The sequence below is a fragment of the Somniosus microcephalus genome, unplaced genomic scaffold (genome assembly GCF_052327205.1).
Source record: "Somniosus microcephalus isolate GS21.2 unplaced genomic scaffold, FLI_Smic_1.0 unresolved_chr1, whole genome shotgun sequence".
Classification (NCBI taxonomy): domain Eukaryota; kingdom Metazoa; phylum Chordata; class Chondrichthyes; order Squaliformes; family Somniosidae; genus Somniosus; species Somniosus microcephalus.
Window position 1 is genome coordinate 141,837,345 of NW_028225179.1, and position 19,203 is coordinate 141,856,547.

The 19,203-nt window shown below is 47.9% G+C and overlaps 2 protein-coding genes and 2 pseudogenes across 2 annotated transcripts; 2 read left to right on the plus strand and 2 right to left on the minus strand.

Annotated features, from left to right (window-relative positions):
* Positions 1–6,802: 6,802 nt before the first annotated feature.
* LOC147096071 (histone H2B 8-like) lies at positions 6,803–7,183 on the plus strand. The gene has a single exon (XM_085974076.1). The coding sequence runs from the start codon at positions 6,803–6,805 to the stop codon at positions 7,181–7,183; it is 381 nt and encodes a 126-aa protein (XP_085830202.1).
* Positions 7,184–12,746: 5,563 nt separating this feature from the next.
* LOC147096072 (histone H3-like) lies at positions 12,747–13,452 on the plus strand. Its single transcript, XM_085974077.1, has one exon. It carries the CDS (start codon positions 12,747–12,749, stop codon positions 13,155–13,157), a length of 411 nt encoding a protein of 136 aa, XP_085830203.1. The 3' UTR covers positions 13,158–13,452.
* A 1,314-nt stretch (positions 13,453–14,766) lies between these two features.
* Positions 14,767–15,222, minus strand: LOC147096073 (histone H2AX-like; annotated as a pseudogene).
* A 1,067-nt stretch (positions 15,223–16,289) lies between these two features.
* LOC147096074 (histone H2B type 1-A-like) lies at positions 16,290–18,919 on the minus strand (annotated as a pseudogene).
* Positions 18,920–19,203: the final 284 nt, after the last annotated feature.

Genomic DNA, 19,203 nt, shown 5'->3' on the forward strand with positions numbered 1-19,203 from the left:
AACTTCGACGCCTGCTACCTTCATTTTAACCCACATTGTGCTGTGGTCCTCCGTTTTGTCTACACAATATAACTTGAGACATCCCAGACCTTTAGGCTCTGCTTTTGTGCCTTCCTGTGACTCGTCTGAGCTACTGTCAGACATCTTATGTATTTTTGTCCTTGCCTTGGTACTGCTCGGATTGCCCCCACGATTGGGTTTTGTACCAGACCGACAAACTTTCACTATATGCCCCTTTTTCCCACACTGCCGGCATATTTAATCACGAAACCAACAATTACTTTGGTCGTGGGTGGTTTTGCCACAACGGTAGCATTTACCTTTGTGAAATGTCACCTCATGGGTGTCATAGCCAGTTGTGTTTTGTCATATTTGAGTAGCACCCTGTGCTGCTGCTTCGTGGTTCGATGCTATTTCAATCGCCTGATCTAGGCTGAGCTGTTTCTTGGCTAGCAACCGTTTACATGTATTCTCATTTAACATGGCACAGACAAATATGTCTCTGATCGCGTCCACCAATATGGCTCCAAACTGGCAATGTTTGGACAACCTTCTGAGCTCAGCTAAATAGGCTGCCTGCGACTCATCATTCCTTTGGTCGCGTCTGTAGAAGCGGTACCTTTCCGCTATAAATGGTGGCTTAGGGTTTAAATGTTCCCTTAACGTATCAACAATTTGGGCGTACATTTTGTCTGCTGGCTTTTCTGGAGTAAGAAGATTCCTCAGCAGACCGTATGTTTTTGCCCCCATAAAATTTAATAAGGTTGCTACCTTTTGGTCATCTTCCACCTTGTTTACTATGCAATAAAGTTCATGCCTTTCGATACAGGCATCCCACTCTTCTGTGTCCTCAACAAATGCTGACAAACAACCTTCTTTAGCCATTTGAAACTTTTGAAGAGAAAAAAAAAACTTTTTCCGCTTTCGCCACTAGATGGCGTTTTTCCCACCTTTTCTCCCTGTGCTGTCAACGACCTCTCTCCAGCGTCGTTATTTTTGGCCCTTGCAGCTCCCGTTCCCCGGGAAGGATTTCAGTTTACCTGGCCCTGGGTGGACTTTTGCCCCGTGGCTGGAGCGCCCGTTCAGCCTCTTCTCTCAGCTGCCGCAGCCTCTGCTGGAAACCTCTCTCTCTCGCTCCGTTGCTGCCGCTCCTCCCGAACCCGGAGTGCTGGGCGGCCTCCTTCGGTTGACGCTGGACTCTGCAGGCTGGCTGGTAAGAAGCCTCTCTCCTTCTCTCTCCGTACTGCTACTGTTTCTTTGTTGCACCGTGTACTGGTGAGTTCGAACCTTACTCGTCGCCAGTATAAAGTATGTGTCTATACTTAATGCAATAATGACGGGACAGCTTGGAAGATTCAACGTAGGTCTTTACTTAATACCAACAGGCGGGAAACTGAGGGGAGATCAGTACCCACAGTACTATTTATACCCCTATGGCCAGGAGTGGTACTACGGTATCACTACGCCCTACATAGTAGTGCTGCCCTGGCCATAGGTTTAAAGTAACATACCTATTACATACACAACAAAAACGACCTCATAATTCGGTGCTGAATTGGCTATCTCACTCAGAGAGACCACTGGAGGTTGATGTGGGAAATAGAAAATAGCACATTGGTTCTGTAGGGGGTCTTCCTCTGGCACCGAGGCTGAGGCACCTTCTTGGAGCAGAGCTTTATTCTGTATCTAATCATACTATACATCCAATGCTTGATGCCAATGCTGAGTACCACAAGTGGAAAATGTTGGATTTTCCCAGCACTAATGCTCTTTCTTACCTTGTCAAATATTCATGAAAATCCATTTGATTCAATGGATTTAGCTGGCGTTTGCCTTGCATCCCATTTTACACTGGGCACCCCAGAATCACAAGAGAACCGCCCCCCCCCCCACCCCTACTGCCAACCTCATGACTTGAGGGTGACAATTTTTGTTAAACTTGTTGTCATCCAGCTTATCATCCACGTCCTGATAATGAATGTTGGTTGGCTGTCTGATGAGGGTGGAGGCATCTCATGAGTATCTCACGACTGAGCTTGATCCTGTTTACTCATCATCTACACACACGCACTTTCCAGTAGGATATGCTGGATAGTGATCAGAAGCAATTTCCAGCCCCCCAAACCCCGTAGTAGTGAGGTCAATTGTAGCCACAATACCAGTTGAGATCCATTAAGTCAGCATAGACCTGGGATTAAACCTTTGGACTCTTCTTGCCCATATGATTCCACTACTCACTAGATAAACCTGCTGAGCTAGTGGAGTCGGAAATAGTGAGACTGCCAATTTAGGGTAATCTTCCGAGTATATTCTAGTAGCGCGGAATACTCACCCATCGCCAATGCATATCGCTTGCAATTTTCCAATATGTACATCTAATGGTTGAGCTTCGTCACCACCAGCAACTAGGAAAATGTAAACTTTTGTGCTTTTGTGTCAATTTATAGGCATTAGGAATTGGATTGATTCTCCCCAAAATACATTTCAAGTAGAACCCTTGCGACGCTCTCAGGCAAATTGTAGCACCACGGCTGTTGTCCTGATTGAGTGTGAAGTGGGGAAAGAGTTAAAATAACATCGCTGGCAGCTCACAGAATGGTGTAAGAGAGGCAGTTGCTGACATGAAAGACCACATCCATAAGGTGTGGTCAAGATAGCCGACCTTTGAGACTAAAAAAAATTCAGTTGAGACATGGTGTCTAGCAATTCAGCTGCCCTTATGGTTTTGTTATCTGGGTCACAATGCTTCCAAGTTATTTTTTAATCAGCGTTCAGCAGTTTGAGTGATTGATTGAGTATGCAGCTTGCACATGTTTACCTTAGGATATGTAACCCAATCCGTGAAGGTGCATGTGGGCCAAGATCCAATCAGGTTGCGGGAATGAATTGTGCATGAGGCTACCATGCTTATTTGGATGTATAAAAATGTAATGCTTGCTGTAACAATTTGGAGAAGTCTGGCTAAGACAGAGCAGATTGTCTCCCCACCGGTGTAATAAAGACGACTTGAATATCGATCTGAAAACCTTGTGTCGAGTGTTGGTTTAAAATACTCCACATCAAGTGCAACTAACAGAACCTGAACAGGGGATGACACCTGGGATCTTCACACATTAGATGATGCAGTACCAGGCTGAGAATTTTAAATATGAGATGTTGAGGGATCAGTTGTCAATGTAGGTCAGTGAGGACTGGGTGAATGGGGTTTAGTGCGGAATAAGATATGGGCAGACATACTTTGGATGAGCTGAAGTTTATGGAGGGTGGGGGATTGGAGGCTAGCCAAGGGATCATTCGAATAGTCATGTATGGGGGTGACAAATGAAATAGATTGGAGTTTCAGTGGAAGATGGGCTGAGACAGGGTCAGAGGTGGGCAGCGTTATGTAGGTAGAAGTAGATGGTCTTTGTGATGGAGAGATTATGCAGTTGGAAGCTCAGCTAAGGGTTGACTAGGATGCTGTGGTTGCAAAAAGTCTGATTCACCTGAGCTAATGACTGGGCAGGGGATGGAGTTGATATTAAGGGTATAGAGCTTGTGGCATGTCCAAGTCCAATTTCACCCTCAATGTCTTTGGAAGTGAGGTTTCTGGACAGACTTCATTGAATTTAAGGATTGTAAAGTTGGTTGGTCCAGAAATACAATTCACAGCACCCAAACAGCCCTAACAAACGTCATGAACACCATTCTCTGTAATTGTGACTGTGGCGTTCTATCCCTCCTGACCTTCCTCAATCTCTCTGTAACCTTTGAGGTTCCATCATTGTCCTAAAACAGCTTGCCCCCATTGTCCAGCTCAGGGGGACAGCTCTCAATTGTTTCTACTCCGACCTTTGTGAATGCAGCCACAGCATCTCTATCAATGGCTTCTCTTCCCATCCTCGCACCATCACCTGAGGAGGCCCCCGAGCATCCATCTTGACCCTCTCCTCTTCTTCACCTGCAGGCTGCCGCTTGGTGACATCATCCAAAGATATGGGGGTCAGCTGCCGCATTTGCGCTGATGGCACCCAGCACAATCTCTCCACCACCTCGCACAACCTCTCCACCACCTTGCACAACCTCTCCCCACCCAGCACAATCTCTCCACCACCTCCCACAACCTCTCCACCACCCAGCACAACCTCTCCACCACCCAGCACAGCCTCTCTACCACCCAGCACAACATCTCCACCACCCAGCACAACCTCTCCACCCAGCACAACCTCTCCACCACCCAGCACAAGCTCTCCACCACCCAGCACAACCTCTCCACCCAGCACAATCTCTCCACCACCAAGCACAACCTCTCCACCACCCAGCACAACCTCTCCACCACCCAGCACAACTTCTCCACCACCCAGCACAACCTCTCCACCACCCAGCACAACCTCTCCACCACCCAGCACAACCTCTCCACCACCTCACACAACCTCTCCACCACCCAGCACAACCTCTCCACCACCCAGCACAACCACTCCACCACCTCGCACTACCTCTTCACTGCCTATGTGGTCATACTGCTTGTCCAACACCAGTCTTGGATGAGCTGCAATTCCCTTCAGCTAAATAAGCCAATAAGGGTGAAACTGGACTTGGCCAGGAATGCAAACTGGGCGAAATCGCATTTGCCAACCATTATACAACACGCCTGATACTTAATTCTACTGAAGTCAATGGAACTGGGCATATAACAAGTGACCAATGCAATATCACCTGTTTTGTACCCCGCCCAAGTACAATTACACCCCATGAAGTAGTTAAAAAAATGGGGAAATGCCCATAGCGCTGAGTGTGAGACAGGCTGCTGATTTGCTATTGTCAGTTTTGCGCAGCTGTCCAATATGAATGTCAGCCGTCTAGGAATGTATAGTTAGAACAAAGTCAGTCACTTTCTTGATTAAGGTAATTGGCAAAAGAACCAGTGGGCGAGATGAGGGGATGTTTTATTACGCAGCGAGTTGTTGTAATCTGGAATGCACTGCCTGATGGAGGCAGATACAATAATAAATTCCAAATGGTAATTAGATATATACTTGAAGGGGGGAAAGTTGCAGGGCTATAGGGAAAGAGCAGGGGAGTGGGACTAATTGGATAGTTCTTTCAAAGAGCCGGCACAATATTCAAGAAGCATTTAGATGAGCACTTGAAACGCCATAGCATACAAGGCTACGGACCAAGTGCTGGAAAATGGGATTAGAACACACAGGGTTTGATGGCCAGCGTGGACACGATGGGCCGAAGGGCCTCTTTCTGTGCTGTATAACTCTATGACTCTATGGCTCTATGACAGGCCGATGGGTCAAATGGCCTCCTTCTGTGCTGCATCATTCTCTGATTGTATAACCTAAATTGCACCTTCACACTAATTACACCGGGGTTATCCTACCTAGTTTCTCAATTCTAACTGGTTCAGCCTTATTGATCACTTTGAAGTCCCCAAGGATCACCACACTAATAATGAATTGAGTTTGGCATAATGGGGCTTAATAAAAACAACAACAACTTGTATTTATATCGTGCCTTTAATGTGGTGAAATGTCGCAAGGCGTTTCACAGGATCATTGTAAGACAAAATTTGACACCGACCAACAAAAGGAGATTTTAGGGCAGCTTGGTCAGAGAGGTAAGTTTTAAGGAGCGTCTGAAAGGAGGAAATAGGGGTAGAGAGGTGGAGAGGTTTAGGCAGGGAATTCCAGAGCGTAGGGCCTTGGCAGCTGAAGGCACAGCCACCAATGGTGGAGCAATTAAAATCGGGGATGCTCAAGAGGCCAGAATTAGAGGAACAAAGATATCGCAGAGGGTTGTGGGACTGGAGGAGGTTACAGAGATGGCGGGGGGGAGGTTGGGGCGGGGGGGTGGGGCGGTGCGAGGCCATGGAGGAATTTGAAAACAAGGATGAGATTTTTAAAATCGAGGCGTTGCTTAACTGGGAGCCTATGTAGGTCAATGAGCACAAGGGTGATAGACGAACGGGACTTGGTGCAAGTGCGGACACAGGCAGCAGAGTTTTGGATGACCTCAAGTTTACATTGGGTAGTATGTGGGAGGCCGGCCAGGAGTGCTTTGGAATAGTCAAGTCTAGAGGTAACAAAGGCATGGATGAGGGTTTCAGCAGCAGATGAGCTGAGGCAGAGGCGGGGTCGGGCGATGGACCGGCGGCAGAAATAGGCGGCCTTAGTGATGGTGTGGATATGTGGTCGGAAGCTCATCTGAGGGGGGTGGGGGTTCAAATATGACACCACGTTTGCGAACAGTCTGGCTCAGCCAGCTGCCCAGGGAGAGGGAGGGAGTCGGTGGCGTGGGGACGCAGTTAGTGCGGGGACCGAAGACGATGGCTTCAGTCTTCCCAACATTCAGCTGGATCAATGTCGGGCAAGCAGTCTGCAATTTAACAGGGCAACTTATGGTACCAAAAATATATCTTTCAACAGAAAATGCTGGAAATACTCAGCAGGCCAGGCAGCATCCGTGGAGAGAGAAACAGAGTTAACGTTTCAGGTCTGGGACCCTTCATCAAGTATTTCCAGCATTTTCTGTTGTTATTTCAGATTTCCAGCATCTGCAGTATTTTGCTATTGTAATATATTGTTCAAGCTGCAGCCATGTGGAGACTCTCCCCCACGTGCCTGAAACAAGCTGCAACACCATGAGCGTCTCTGATTGGCCAGTTGGCACCCCTTATTCCTAACTCACAATAGATATTTATGCGCTGGTTCACCAGTAGGAGTCCTTCACTTTCTGATTCCTCATTTGCATACGCCTAGCTATTAAATAGCGCGTCCGGGAGACTCTCCATTACGAACTCTCGCGTCCATTCACCATGCCTGAAGCGGCGTCCAAGGGTCTCGCCCCGAAAAAGGGGCCGAAGAAAGCGGCCACCAAGAAGCGGACCAAAGGCGACAAGAAGCGCAGGAAGACCAGGAAGCAGAGTTACAGCATCTACATCTACAAGGTGCTGAAGCAGGTCCATCCCGATACCGGCATTTCCGCCTCGGCTATGAGTGTCATCAACTCGTTCGTCACCGACATCTTCGAGCGCATCGCCTGCGAGGCCTCCCGCCTGATCCATTACACCAAACGCCAGACCATCTCCTCCCGGGAGATCCAGACCACCGTCCGCCTCCTGCTGCCCGGGGAACTGGCCAAGCACGCCGTCTCGGAGGGGACGAAAGCGGTCACCAAATACACCAGCTCCAAATAAAGCCTCTCGGTCCTCCCACCTCAAAAACTCAACCCAAAGGCTCTTTTCAGAGCCACTCACGAGATCCAGAAGGGACTATTTATTTTCATTTGACTGTTGACATTTGAAATATGGACAGCATAAAAAATGAAACTCTTTAAAAATGTTTTATCTTCCTTTATTTAATTAACCCTCACCGTTTCATTTTTTTGTCGTATGTTCAGATTTTGGTGGTGTGTTTTTGTAATACATCGTTAATTTAAAATAGATTGAAATTTAACAATAACAAAATGATGCATTGTCACTGCTCTGTTTTGTACAACACTCATTTAGAAGCGGGTCGCTGACAAGCTAAAATGATATTAAATCTGGAACCAGTAATTTTAAAGGATCAATTTGCCATAATTCAAATTTAATAATGAATTATTCAGTCTCATGCCATTTTAATGATTATTCAGTCCCACAGACGCTATAATTGTAATTAAAATGATTATTCAGTCCCACAGATGACAATTTTTAGCAATGATTATTAGTTAGTCTCACAGATGCCATAGTTTTAATTGTTATTCAGTCCCAGATACCATAATTTGTAACGATTATTATTCAATCCCATAGATGCAATAATTTTAACAATAATGATGATTATTCAATCCCACAGATGCAATAATTTTAACAATAATGATTATTCAATCCCACAGATGCAATAATTTTAACATTAATGATTATTATTCAATCCCACAGAGGCAATAATTTTAACAATAATTATCATTATTCAATCCCACAGATGCAATATTAATGATACGCTTATCAATTACTTCATAAAAGGTGATGAGTCGAAGAAGAGATGATGAGTCGAAAGAAGAGATGAATAAGGCTTTTATTAGCTAAGAAGAGACCATGCTTCTTCGTGAGTGACTGAACAAGTCTGAACGAAACCCACACAGTGGTGGGTGGAGTCAGCTGAGGCATGCCTCCATACACAGCGCCACCCAGAGGTGGCAATATACAATACAGTGGTTTACCACATTCACCCCTTGTTTAATGTGAAGTCCGGCGGGGTGAAGGGTACTACAAGTTAAGTCTATCAGGAGGCCTTGTCTGACGTCCTGATCGTCGTGGTGGCGGCGGTGGTGTTGCAGCATCCGACGTCGGGTCTGGTGTCTGGGTGGTTGGCGAAGATTCCTGGGGCTTTGGCATGCCGTCTGCAGGGGTTGGGTTGGGAGGGGTGGTGGGGGATAACAGTGGTAAGGGGGATAACGGTGGTAAGGGGGATAACGGTGGTAATTCAGGGGTACCCGAGGGTGCGAGATCTCGTATGGAGACCGTGTCCTCCCGCCCGTCTGGGTATGTCACCCAGGCATACTGGGGGTTGGCGTGTAGGAGGTGCACCCGCTCGACCAGGGGGTCCGTTTTACGCGTCCTCACGTGCCTCCGCAGTAGGACGGGCCCAGGAGAAGTCAACCATGCCGGTAGCGAGGTTCCCGATGTAGACTTCCGGGGGAAAACGAACATTTTCTCATGAGGGGTCGCATTAGTGGCAGTACAAAGCAGTGACCGAATGGAGTGAAGCGCTGCAGGGAGGACCTCCTGCCAGCGGGAGGTCGGAAGGCCCTTAGATTTTAGTGCTAAGAGGACTGCCTTCCAAACCGTCGCGTTCTCCCTTTCCACCTGGCCGTTCCCCCGGGGGTTGTAACTGGTGGTCCTGCTCGTGGCGATACCTCTTGTTAGCAGGTACTGCCGAAGTTCGTCGCTCATGAACGATGAGCCCCTGTCGCTATGTATATAGCTGGGGAACCCGAACAGAGCGAAGATGTCATTCAGACACTTGATGACCGTGGTACTGGTCATGTCTGGGCAAGGGATGGCAAAGGGGAAACGGGAGTACTCATCAACTATGTTGAGGAAGTACACATTGCGGTCAGCGGAGGGGAGGGGCCCTTTAAAATTGACGCTCAGGCGTTCGAAGGGGCGGGTGGCCTTGATCAGGCTTGCTCTGTCCGGCCTATAGAAGTGCGGTTTGCACTCGGCGCAGATTTGGCAGCTCTTGGTCATGGTCCTGACCTCCTCGATGGAGTAGGGCAGGTTACGGGATTTGATAAAATGGAAAAACCTGGTGACCCCCGGGTGGCAGAGGTCATTGTGGAGGGACTGCAGCCTATCACTCTGCGCGTTGGCGCATGTACCACGTGATAGGGCATCTGGGGGCTCATTGAGTTTCCCTGGCCGATACAAGATATCATAATTGTAGGTGGAGAGTTCGATTCTCCACCTCAAGATCTTGTCGTTCTTGATTTTACCCCTCTGCTTATTATTAAACATAAAAGCTACTGAACGCTGGTCAGTGAGCAGGGTAAATCGTTTCCCAGCCAGGTAATGCCTCCAGTGACGCACCGCTTCTACAATAGCCTGGGCCTCCTTTTCGACGGAGGAGTGTCTCGTCTCGGGGCCCTGGAGGGTCCTTGAGAAAAAGGCCACGGGTCTGCCTGCCTGGTTAAGGGTCGCGGCTAGGGCGAAGTCGGAGGCATCGCTCTCCACTTGGAAGGGGATGGACTCATCCACCGCGTGCATTGCGGCCTTCGCGATATCGTTCTTGATAAGAGTGAAGGCTGCACACGCCTCTGGTGTCAGGGGGAAGGAGGTGGCTTTGATGAGGGGCCTGGCTTTGTCTGCATAGAGGGGCACCCACTGGGCGTAGTAGGAGAAAAACCCCAGGCATCTCTTCAGTGCTTTTTGGCAGTGGGGAAGGGGTAGCTCCATTAGGGGGCGCATTCTGTCGGGGTCGGGCCCGATGACTCCGTTCTCCACCACGCAGCCGAGGATGGCCAGGCGCTTGGTGTGAAACATACATTTTTCCTTATTGTACGTTAGGTTCAGCCGTTGGGCCGTACGGAGGAAATTTGCTAGATTAACGTCGTGGTCCTGCTGGTCGTGGCCGCAGATGGTGACGTTATCCAAATAGGGGAAGGTTGCCCGCAGCGCGTTCTGGTCAACCATTCGGTCCATCTCCCTTTGGAAGACCGAAACCCCGTTGGTGACGCCGAAGGGGACCCTAAGGAAGTGGTAGAGGCGGCCGTTTGCCTCGAAGGCAGTATACTGGCGGTCCTCATGGCGGATGGGCAGCTGGTGGTACGCTGACTTAAGGTCGATGGTGGAGAATACTTTGTATTGCGCAATCTGATTGACCATATCAGATATGCGAGGGAGGGGGTACGCGTCCAGCTGGGTGTACCGGTTTATGGTTTGGCTGTAGTCGATTACCATGCGGCGTTTTGCAGTGGTTTTAACGACTACAACCTGGGCTCGCCAGGGGCTAGTGCTACCTTCGATAATGCCCTCCTTCAAGAGCCGCTCCACCTCAGAGCTGATAAAAGCTCTGTCCCCGGCACTGTACCGCCTGCTTTTGGTAGCGATGGGTTTACAGTCGCGGGTGAGGTTAGCGAACAGGGGAGGGGGGGGGACTTTTAATGTGGAAAGGCTGCAGGTGGTTTGCAGCGGGCGATTTAAAAGTTGTTGGTTGCAGACTGTGAGTGGGGGGAGGGGTCCACCGTATGCTAGTGTGACACTCTTAAGGTGGCACTGAAAATCCAACCCTAGCAGGACGGCAGCGCAAAGACGGGGCAGGACTAGCAGTTTAAATTTTTGATATTCAGTGCCCCCTACTGACAGGGTCACCACACAGTAGCCGCTGATGTCCATTGACTGGGACTTGGACGCCATAGAAATGCGATGGTGCGTTGGCAGAATCGTGAGGGAGTGGCTACGTACCGTGTCGGGGTGGACGAAACTCTCTGTGCTCCCGCTGTCGATCAGGCAACTGGTGGCGCGGCCGTTTACCGCGATATCCATCATGGAGCTGGATAGATGGTGAGGGTGGCCTTGATCCAGCGTCACGGAGGCCAGTATGTGGCTTAGTGAGTCACTATAGTCATCCGCCGAGACGGTGGTTGGTTCCGGTGATGAAATGGCGGTTGAGTGCGTTGGATACGATGGCGGCGGATGCCATGCGGCCGGGGGTACACAAAATGGCGGATAAGATGGCTGCTCCCACGGCCCGCACGCTGCGCTGCTGGCTGGCTTCCCCTTGCAGGCGTTAGCGTAATGGCCTTTCTTCCCGCAGCCCGAGCAGGTAGCTGTCTTAACTGGGCAGTGCGCTCTGGGATGTTTTAACTGGCCACAGAAATAGCATTTTTGGGCCTGGTTACTGGGCATCGAAGCAGTTCTTACCGGAGGCTGCTGTCTCGGTTGGGTCGCTGCAGCGGTTGGTGCCGGGGGCGGCGGTCCCGTGTCCCACGGTTTCGATTGCCATGTCTCGGCGCCGTTACGGGGGTATGCCTCGAGGTTTCGGTGGGCCTCCTCTAACGAGAGCGCAAGGGCAATGGCCGTCTTCAGGTCGGGTTCCTTGCTTTCTAGCAGTCTCTGCCGGGTGTGGTCTGACTGGAGGCCCCTGACGAAGGCATCACAGGCGAGTCCCTGCGCGTGCTCCACAGCCGTTACCGCTTTACAATCGCAGTCTCTGCAGAGTGCCAGTAGCGCCCGTGCAAATGCCCCTACCGATTCTCCCGGTTGCTGCCTGCAGGATCCCAAGAGGTGTCGGGCGTAAATTGTGTTCACTGGGCGCGTATATTGCCCTTTTAGTAGCTCGAGGGCCGCCACGTACGTATTAGAGTCCCGGATTAGCATATATACTTGATGGCTCACCTGGGCGGTCAAAATTTTCAGTTTGTGATCCTCCTCTGTAACCTGTGAGATTGCGAGGAAGGATTCAAAGCAGCTCAGCCAGTGTTCAAACTTGGCTGGTGCACCCACATCTTGAGGGTCGAGGTCCAGGCGTGGTGGTCTGAGGGCTCTCAGCAATGTCTGCTGTATCCGTTGCTGTTGTTGCTCCTCAGGTATCGCCATTTAACTTTTAGCTAATAAAATTGATACGCTTATCAATTACTTCATAAAAGGTGATGAGTCGAAGAAGAGATGATGAGTCGAAAGAAGAGATGAATAAGGCTTTTATTAGCTAAGAAGAGACCATGCTTCTTCGTGAGTGACTGAACAAGTCTGAACGAAACCCACACAGTGGTGGGTGGAGTCAGCTGAGGCATGCCTCCATACACAGCGCCACCCAGAGGTGGCAATATACAATACAGTGGTTTACCACAATTAACAACAATCATTATTATTTAGTCTCACAGATGCCATAGTTTTAATTATTATTCAGTCCCAGATACCATAATTTGTAACGATTATTATTCAATCCTAAAGATGCAATAATTTTAACAATAATGATTATTATTCAATCCCACAGATGCCATGATTTTAATAACAGTGGTTATTCAGTCCCACAGAGGGCCATCATTTTAACAATAACGAGTATGATTCACAGACGTGCTTTTATTCTATAAGCCGCCTTTTTCGTTGGTGTTAATTTCCCCTCCCTTTTTCTTTGGTGTCCGAAGTTGGAGCGGATTGAAAAACGCGCCAATCAGAGGCAGAGATTAGCTGGCTTTTCAGCCAATCAGAAGGCGCGGCTCGCCGGCGGATGCTATAAAAATCGCAGCCCGGAGCCTGGAGAAACAGCAGTAGTTTGAGGAGAATGGTAAGGACGAAGCAGATAGCGCGCAAATCCACCGGGGGCAAAGCTCCCCGCAAGCAGCTGGCCACCAAGGCGGTTCGCAAGAGCGCCTTGGCCACGGGCGGGGTGAAGAAGCCCCACCGCTACTGGCCCGGCACCGTGGCCCTGCGGGAGATCCGCCGCTACCAGAAGTCCACCGAGCTGCTGATCCGCAAACTGCCCTTCCAGCGCCTGGTCCGCGAGATTGCGCAAGATTTCAAGACCGACCTGCGTTTCCAGACCTCGGCCGTCATGGCCCTGCAGGAGGCCAGCGAAGCCTACCTGATGGGGCTTTTCGAGGACACCAATCTGTGCGCCATTCACGCCAAGCGGGTCACCATCATGCCCAAGGACATCCACCTGGCCCGGCGCATCCGTGGCGAGCGCGCCTAATCCTCCCGCCGCCGGCAGCCTTGGCTCATTTGAGGAACGGAAACTTGAAACTAATCGGCTCTTTTAAGAGCCACTTAAATCCTTTGGGGAAAAGCTATAATGCAGAGAAACCTGAATAACCCAATATTTACATTTCAATATTTATATCCTGCATTTATCCCAATTTTATTTATATCCTGCATTTATCCCAATTGTTTCCAGTCAAGTATCCCAAGTTTGCAGACATCCTTTGCATTTAGTTTGGTGTTCTTTTATATCCTGCATTTATTCCAATTGTTTTCCGCCTGGCATATTAAGTTTGAAGCATTGTGGTACATGTAAACCATCATTTGCCTGTAAAGTGTCGCAGGCAAATTTAAAAAAAACCAGCAAGTGCTGGAAAACACTCAGCAGGTCAGGCAGCATCTGCGGAAAGAGCAAAACCGAGATGGTGCGGAGAAAAGGGATTGAATCGGGCTGAATGAAAGTTATACTAACCAATTACAAATCACTGATTAGGCCACAGCTGGCGTATTCTTCAATTCTGGGCATCCCACTTTAGGAAGGATGTAAAGCCCCCGTTGCTTCCAAAGAATTGAGACAGGTACTCCTTGAAGGAACAAATAATCTTTAATAATTTTGAATATTGTAGCAATCGTTCGATTGTTTTTCTTTTTAATGTTGGCCACGAATTTCAATTTAGAACAGATTTTACATTGAAAACAAATCAAATCAAATCAACTTTTATTGTCATTGTTAGTGCACAAGTGCAATACAACGAAATGTAGGCTTGCGGCTCCCGAGAGTGTACATTTAGATTAAGACATTTAAACGTTCAACATACATTTGGCTTGTAATACATTAACATAAACATAACCATAATAAAGTGCATTGGCAGATGTGCAGGCTTTAGAGTTTATTTGTGGAGTTCAGTAGGATGACAGCCCTGGGAAAGAAGCTGTTCCTAAACCTGGCCGTACGGGTGCGAATGCATCTGTAGCGTCTCCCAGATGGCAGGAGGGCGAACAGGCTGTGGCTGGGGTGGGTAGGGTCCTTGATGATGGACCGTGACCTCCGTAAACAGCGTTTATGGTATATGTGCTCTATGGTCGGTAGCCGGGTGCCGGTAATGCGTTGGGCAGTTTTGACTACCCGCTGCAGGGCTTTCCGGTCATAGTAGCTACAGCTGCCATACCATACTGTGATACAGTTTGTCAGGATGCTCTCTATTGTGCAGCGGTAAAAGTTAGAGAGGATCGGGGTGACAGGTTACATCCCTTCAGCCTCCTTAGGAAATACGGGTGCTGCTGGGCCTTCTTCACCAGAGAGGAGGTATTGAGGGACCAGGAGAGGTCTTCCATGATGTGGACTCCGAGGAACTCAAAGCTGTCCACCCTTTCCACCACAGCCCCATTGATGTGGATGGGGGTGTGACTTCCGCCTTTAGACTTCCTGAAGTCCACAATGATTTCTTTGGTTTTCTTGATGTTAAGGACCAGGGGTGCCTACAGCCAGTAATTAATTTTTACAGCATTTTAACGAAGTATGAGAACTAAAAAGTCTGGGATGAAACATTTCGTCTGGAAGTCCGCTGGTTGATCTCTGAAGTTATTCAAATTAAAGTGGAGAATCTGGCTGAAGTTCTTTAGAAAGAGGAGGTGGGTGGCTCTGAAAAGAGCCTTTGTGGTCCGTTGAATCAATTTATTGATGTTTGTCCTTTAGATGTAAGCCTTGCTGGGGTGGCCGGTTTTCTTGGGCAGCAGCACGGCCTGGATGTTGGGCAGGACCCCGCCCAGCAGCTTGTTGAGCTCCTCGTCGTTGCGGATGGCGAGCTGCAGGTGGCGGGGGATGATGCGGGTCGTCTTGTTGTCGCGGGCCGCGTTGCCGGCCAGCTCCAGGATCTCGGCGGTCAGGTACTCGAGGACGGCGGCCAGGTAGACGGGGCTCCGGCCCCCACCCGCTCTGAGTAGTGGCCCCTGCGCAACAGGCGGTGGATGCGGCCGACCGCGAACTACAGACCGGCTCGAGAAGAGCGGGTCTTGGACTTGGCTCGTTCTTTGTCTCCAGTTTTATCACGACCTGACATTGTTAAACAAACTCTCAGCGACTCTAATGAGCCGCTCGATTTGCCGAGCAATTCTCATTTTATACCTTTCAGCCAGATCGAGATGCGGTTGTTTCTCATTGGTTGAATAACTTTCATTTGTTTCTGATTGGTCTATAACTCAGCAGAAATAGCCACATTATAAATATTTAGCGAATAGGAAGCGGCGTCTTTACCCATCCCAAATTAGGTTTGTCTCATGGACCAAGGGCAAACTTTTGGGGCACAGGGCGGCCGAAATTGGTTCCCTAAATATCAGAAACAAAAATCATGCTGCCAATCCAGTTTCTGCATGCCAGCTTGTAAAATGAAAATACACCAAACTGACAAGCAGTTTGCGTTATTAAAAACAGAAAATGCTGGAAAAACTCAGCAGGTCAGACAGCATTTGTGGAGAGAGAAACAAAATTAACGTTTCAGGTCGATGATCTGAAACGTTAACTCTGTTTTTCTCTCTCTCCACAGATGCTGCCTGACCTGCTGAGTGTTTACAGCATTTTCTGTTTTCATTTCAGATTTCCAGCATCCGCAGTACTTTGTTTCTGTAAGCAGATTGCGTTTACTGTAGGCTTTTGTCTGAGGGATTGTGAAACAAAAATAAAAGCATTTCAAGAAAAGCGTAATAAATGCAGCATTCCCCTACATAGATTTTCAATAGCTGTAAGAACATACACAAAGGAAATATTCAGTTCCTGGAGGTGGTGCAGAAAAACGCCGCTTAACTTTTCGTCTTGTTCCAGTTTTTATTTTATCTATTGTAAGGCTATTAATCATTTTAACGCTCAATATTATTACAAATAGAAGGAAGACGATTGGGCAATTGGGATCGAATATTGCACACTGTCCCCTGCCGTTTTCTACTGCAGCCAAGGCAAGTCATGAAGATCTCGTGTGGTTTATCCAACTGGAAAGAAATGCTATTGGCTGAAATTAACACGCTTTCTATTCGAGACGGGAGGCACGTTTCAGATGACTTTCTTGTCGCTTCCACCTTTCTTCGTAGCCTCTAAAATTCGTTTTGCACGTCTCATGTGGTTGTCTGCATTAATTTTGTTTCTGCCATAACTCTCAAAGGAAAGGCAATATAAAGGCCGTCACACATTGCCCCTAAATCCTGGGTGAATTCAGCAGATTGCAGTCTTGTGAGCCATTGTGTGTAGCTCTGTCTCTCCACGTTGTCTAAAGCAGCAAAGAAAATAGCATGAAGTGCCTCACCGATATCCCACACAGAACGCTCCTGTCTGAACTCGCAATCCACTTGGATTCTTAATATTCACCCGATTTTATTTTGATGCAAATCCAGGCCTTCAGCAAATTCTCGCAATTCCCCTTTCTTTGAGCGGCGAACAGCAGCTACAGGGCTCGCCTATAAAAGTACGCGAAACCATTTACTTCATCAATATAACCTCTAATTTACCATTTAGTCCTGCGATTGAGACAGTGCCATATTATTAAATCCGGATAGTCACCTGAATGATACGGACCAACTACTGTGTTTGTTGTGCCTAATATTGCATTAGCCCAATCACCAAAACATGCAACTAAATCGTTCTACAACTATGTGTCACTGAATCAGTGACGATCAATGCACTCACACGGGCTCTCTATGATAATTCGACTTTTTGCTTACAGATTTCCAAAAGGCCGAAGAGCAGGTAATAGGGTCGGTGCGTTTGTCGGTGTCACACTAACATACCATTAGAGTAGTTTTGTTGCTATGTAGTATCGTCAATTAAAATTGTTAGCTTGCCAAAAACGGCTTTTATCTGATTGCAGATTTTCTTATGTAATTAATAGAGCCTTAATAAAGCGTTGTGGAAGGACATGAGAAGCTTGGGCGTTTACAGATAACAATTGCAAAATTCAGGGTATAACACAACTTTTCCTGCTCTTTTTTTCTGCTGGAGTCTTGAGTTGAGCTAAGCACACACCAATCACATTCAATATTCCACAGCAGCTAGCTGCTAACACGCACCGACTTCAACGGCAGTGTCGAGAAATTAACAAACTATCCGCAGGTTAACTGATGCGAACGCTCCCGGCAAACGTTTGGTCACAAAGGATGCCCACAGAAGCGGCCTACTCGACATCCTATAATGACGGGGAAGTGTTTTAAGTGGAGTTAGAATCCACCAGATGCGACTCCATGCACAGCAGCTAGACATTTCATCATTTGACACACGTTTCTGTTGATATCGACCCATAACAACCTGCCTACAAACAACTTCCCGGGCACATGTGTTGGCTCCGAACTACGAGAACCACAATTTCAAAGTGCACGCTGTTGCCAGACAGCTGAATTGAACGCACAGTTGCACAAATGGGCATGCTGTTCAACGTTTTAAAAATTAGCTTTTTGATTTAATTTCACATGAGGAATGAAACCAAGTAGCCTTCACGAGATGAATCTTGGCAAAAGAACCAGAGATGAGATTTTTACTTCAGGCAACGAGTTGTTGTGATCTGGAACGCACTTCTTGAAAGCAGGGTGGAAGCAGATTCAATGGGGAATTGGATAAATACTTGAAAAGGAAAACAAAAAATTGCAGGGCTATGGGGAAAAGAGCAGAGGAGTGGGACTAATTAGATAGCTTTCAAAGAGCCGGCACAGGCACGATGGGTCGAATAGCCTCCTCCTGTGGTGTATGATTTTACATGTAAGGAAATAGCTAGAAAAAATTGAAAAAAAACATGGCTAATATTTTAAGCGCCTTATTATAAACAGCAGAAATATCATAATTTGTGACATCACCCTCGGGGAAACGATTATTCGTTTTAATCTTGAAGTAAGTACGATTTAGGAGTAGTTGAAACGAGTAGCATAGGTGCATTTAAGGGAAAGCTAGATAAGTACATGAGGGAGAAGGGAATAGAAAGATATACTGATGGGGTGAGATGAAGAGGGGTGGGAGGAGACTCGATTGCAGCATAAACAGCGGCATAGACCAGTTGGGGCAAATGGTTTGTTCCTGTGCTGTAGAATCTGTAACTATATTTAGCCCGTGGCTGACATGACCAATGTGCTGAATGTGCAATGCCAGACACAGCAAATTAATGGCAGAATTGTCTTGTCCGCCAAATAAATTTATGCAGCTGTGTTAACATCTCCCATCAGTACGATTGGAATATCTTTAGTGTCCATTTTTAAGACTTTAATTGATAACATTACTTGCCCCCCCAGTCCACCATATAACACCTTTGCTTGAATTTAGAGCCCTTCTTTGCTTGTGTGTGGCTCTTAAAAGGGCCGTTGTTTTTTTTTAATTACTTTACATGATCGGCCTAAATGGAGTTGGTATATTTGGTAACAGCTTTCATTCCTTCAGAGACGGCGTGTTTGGCCAGTTCCCCCGGCAGCATGAGGCGGACGGAGCTCTGGATCTCCCTGGCCGAGATGGTCTGCCGCTTGTTGTAGTGAATGAGGTGCTTGGCCTCGGAGGCGATGCACTCAAAGATATCGACAACGAAGGAGTTCATTACACTCATGGCCTTGGATGAGATCCGGGTGGCGGGGTGAACCTGGGTCAACACCCGTACACGTACGTGGAATAGCTCTGCTTGCGGATTTTTCTACGCTTCTTGGGCACTTTCTTTTTCATCATTTTAGTAATCGACTGCTTCAACGCCTTGCGAGACACACCGCCCATACCCGCCGCCTCCAGAATTACCATCAGTTCAAACAACCTGCTACTCAATCAAATGAAGTCGCTCCGCCTCTCGAATATATAGATCCCGTTATGCTAATGATGAATTAGAGAGAAAGATTTCCTATTGGACAAACTCCAGCTTTAAACCAATTACTTTTCAGATTGCGTTACTTCACTCGAAGGAGCGGGCCAATCAGAAGCGCCAGACGGTTTGGTTTGTGTCGGCGATCCCGAGCGGGAACCACTGGCAGCAGCGCGAGGTGACCTTTGACACCAAAGACCGCACCCAATGCAGCCAAGCGCTTGGGCTTTTCAT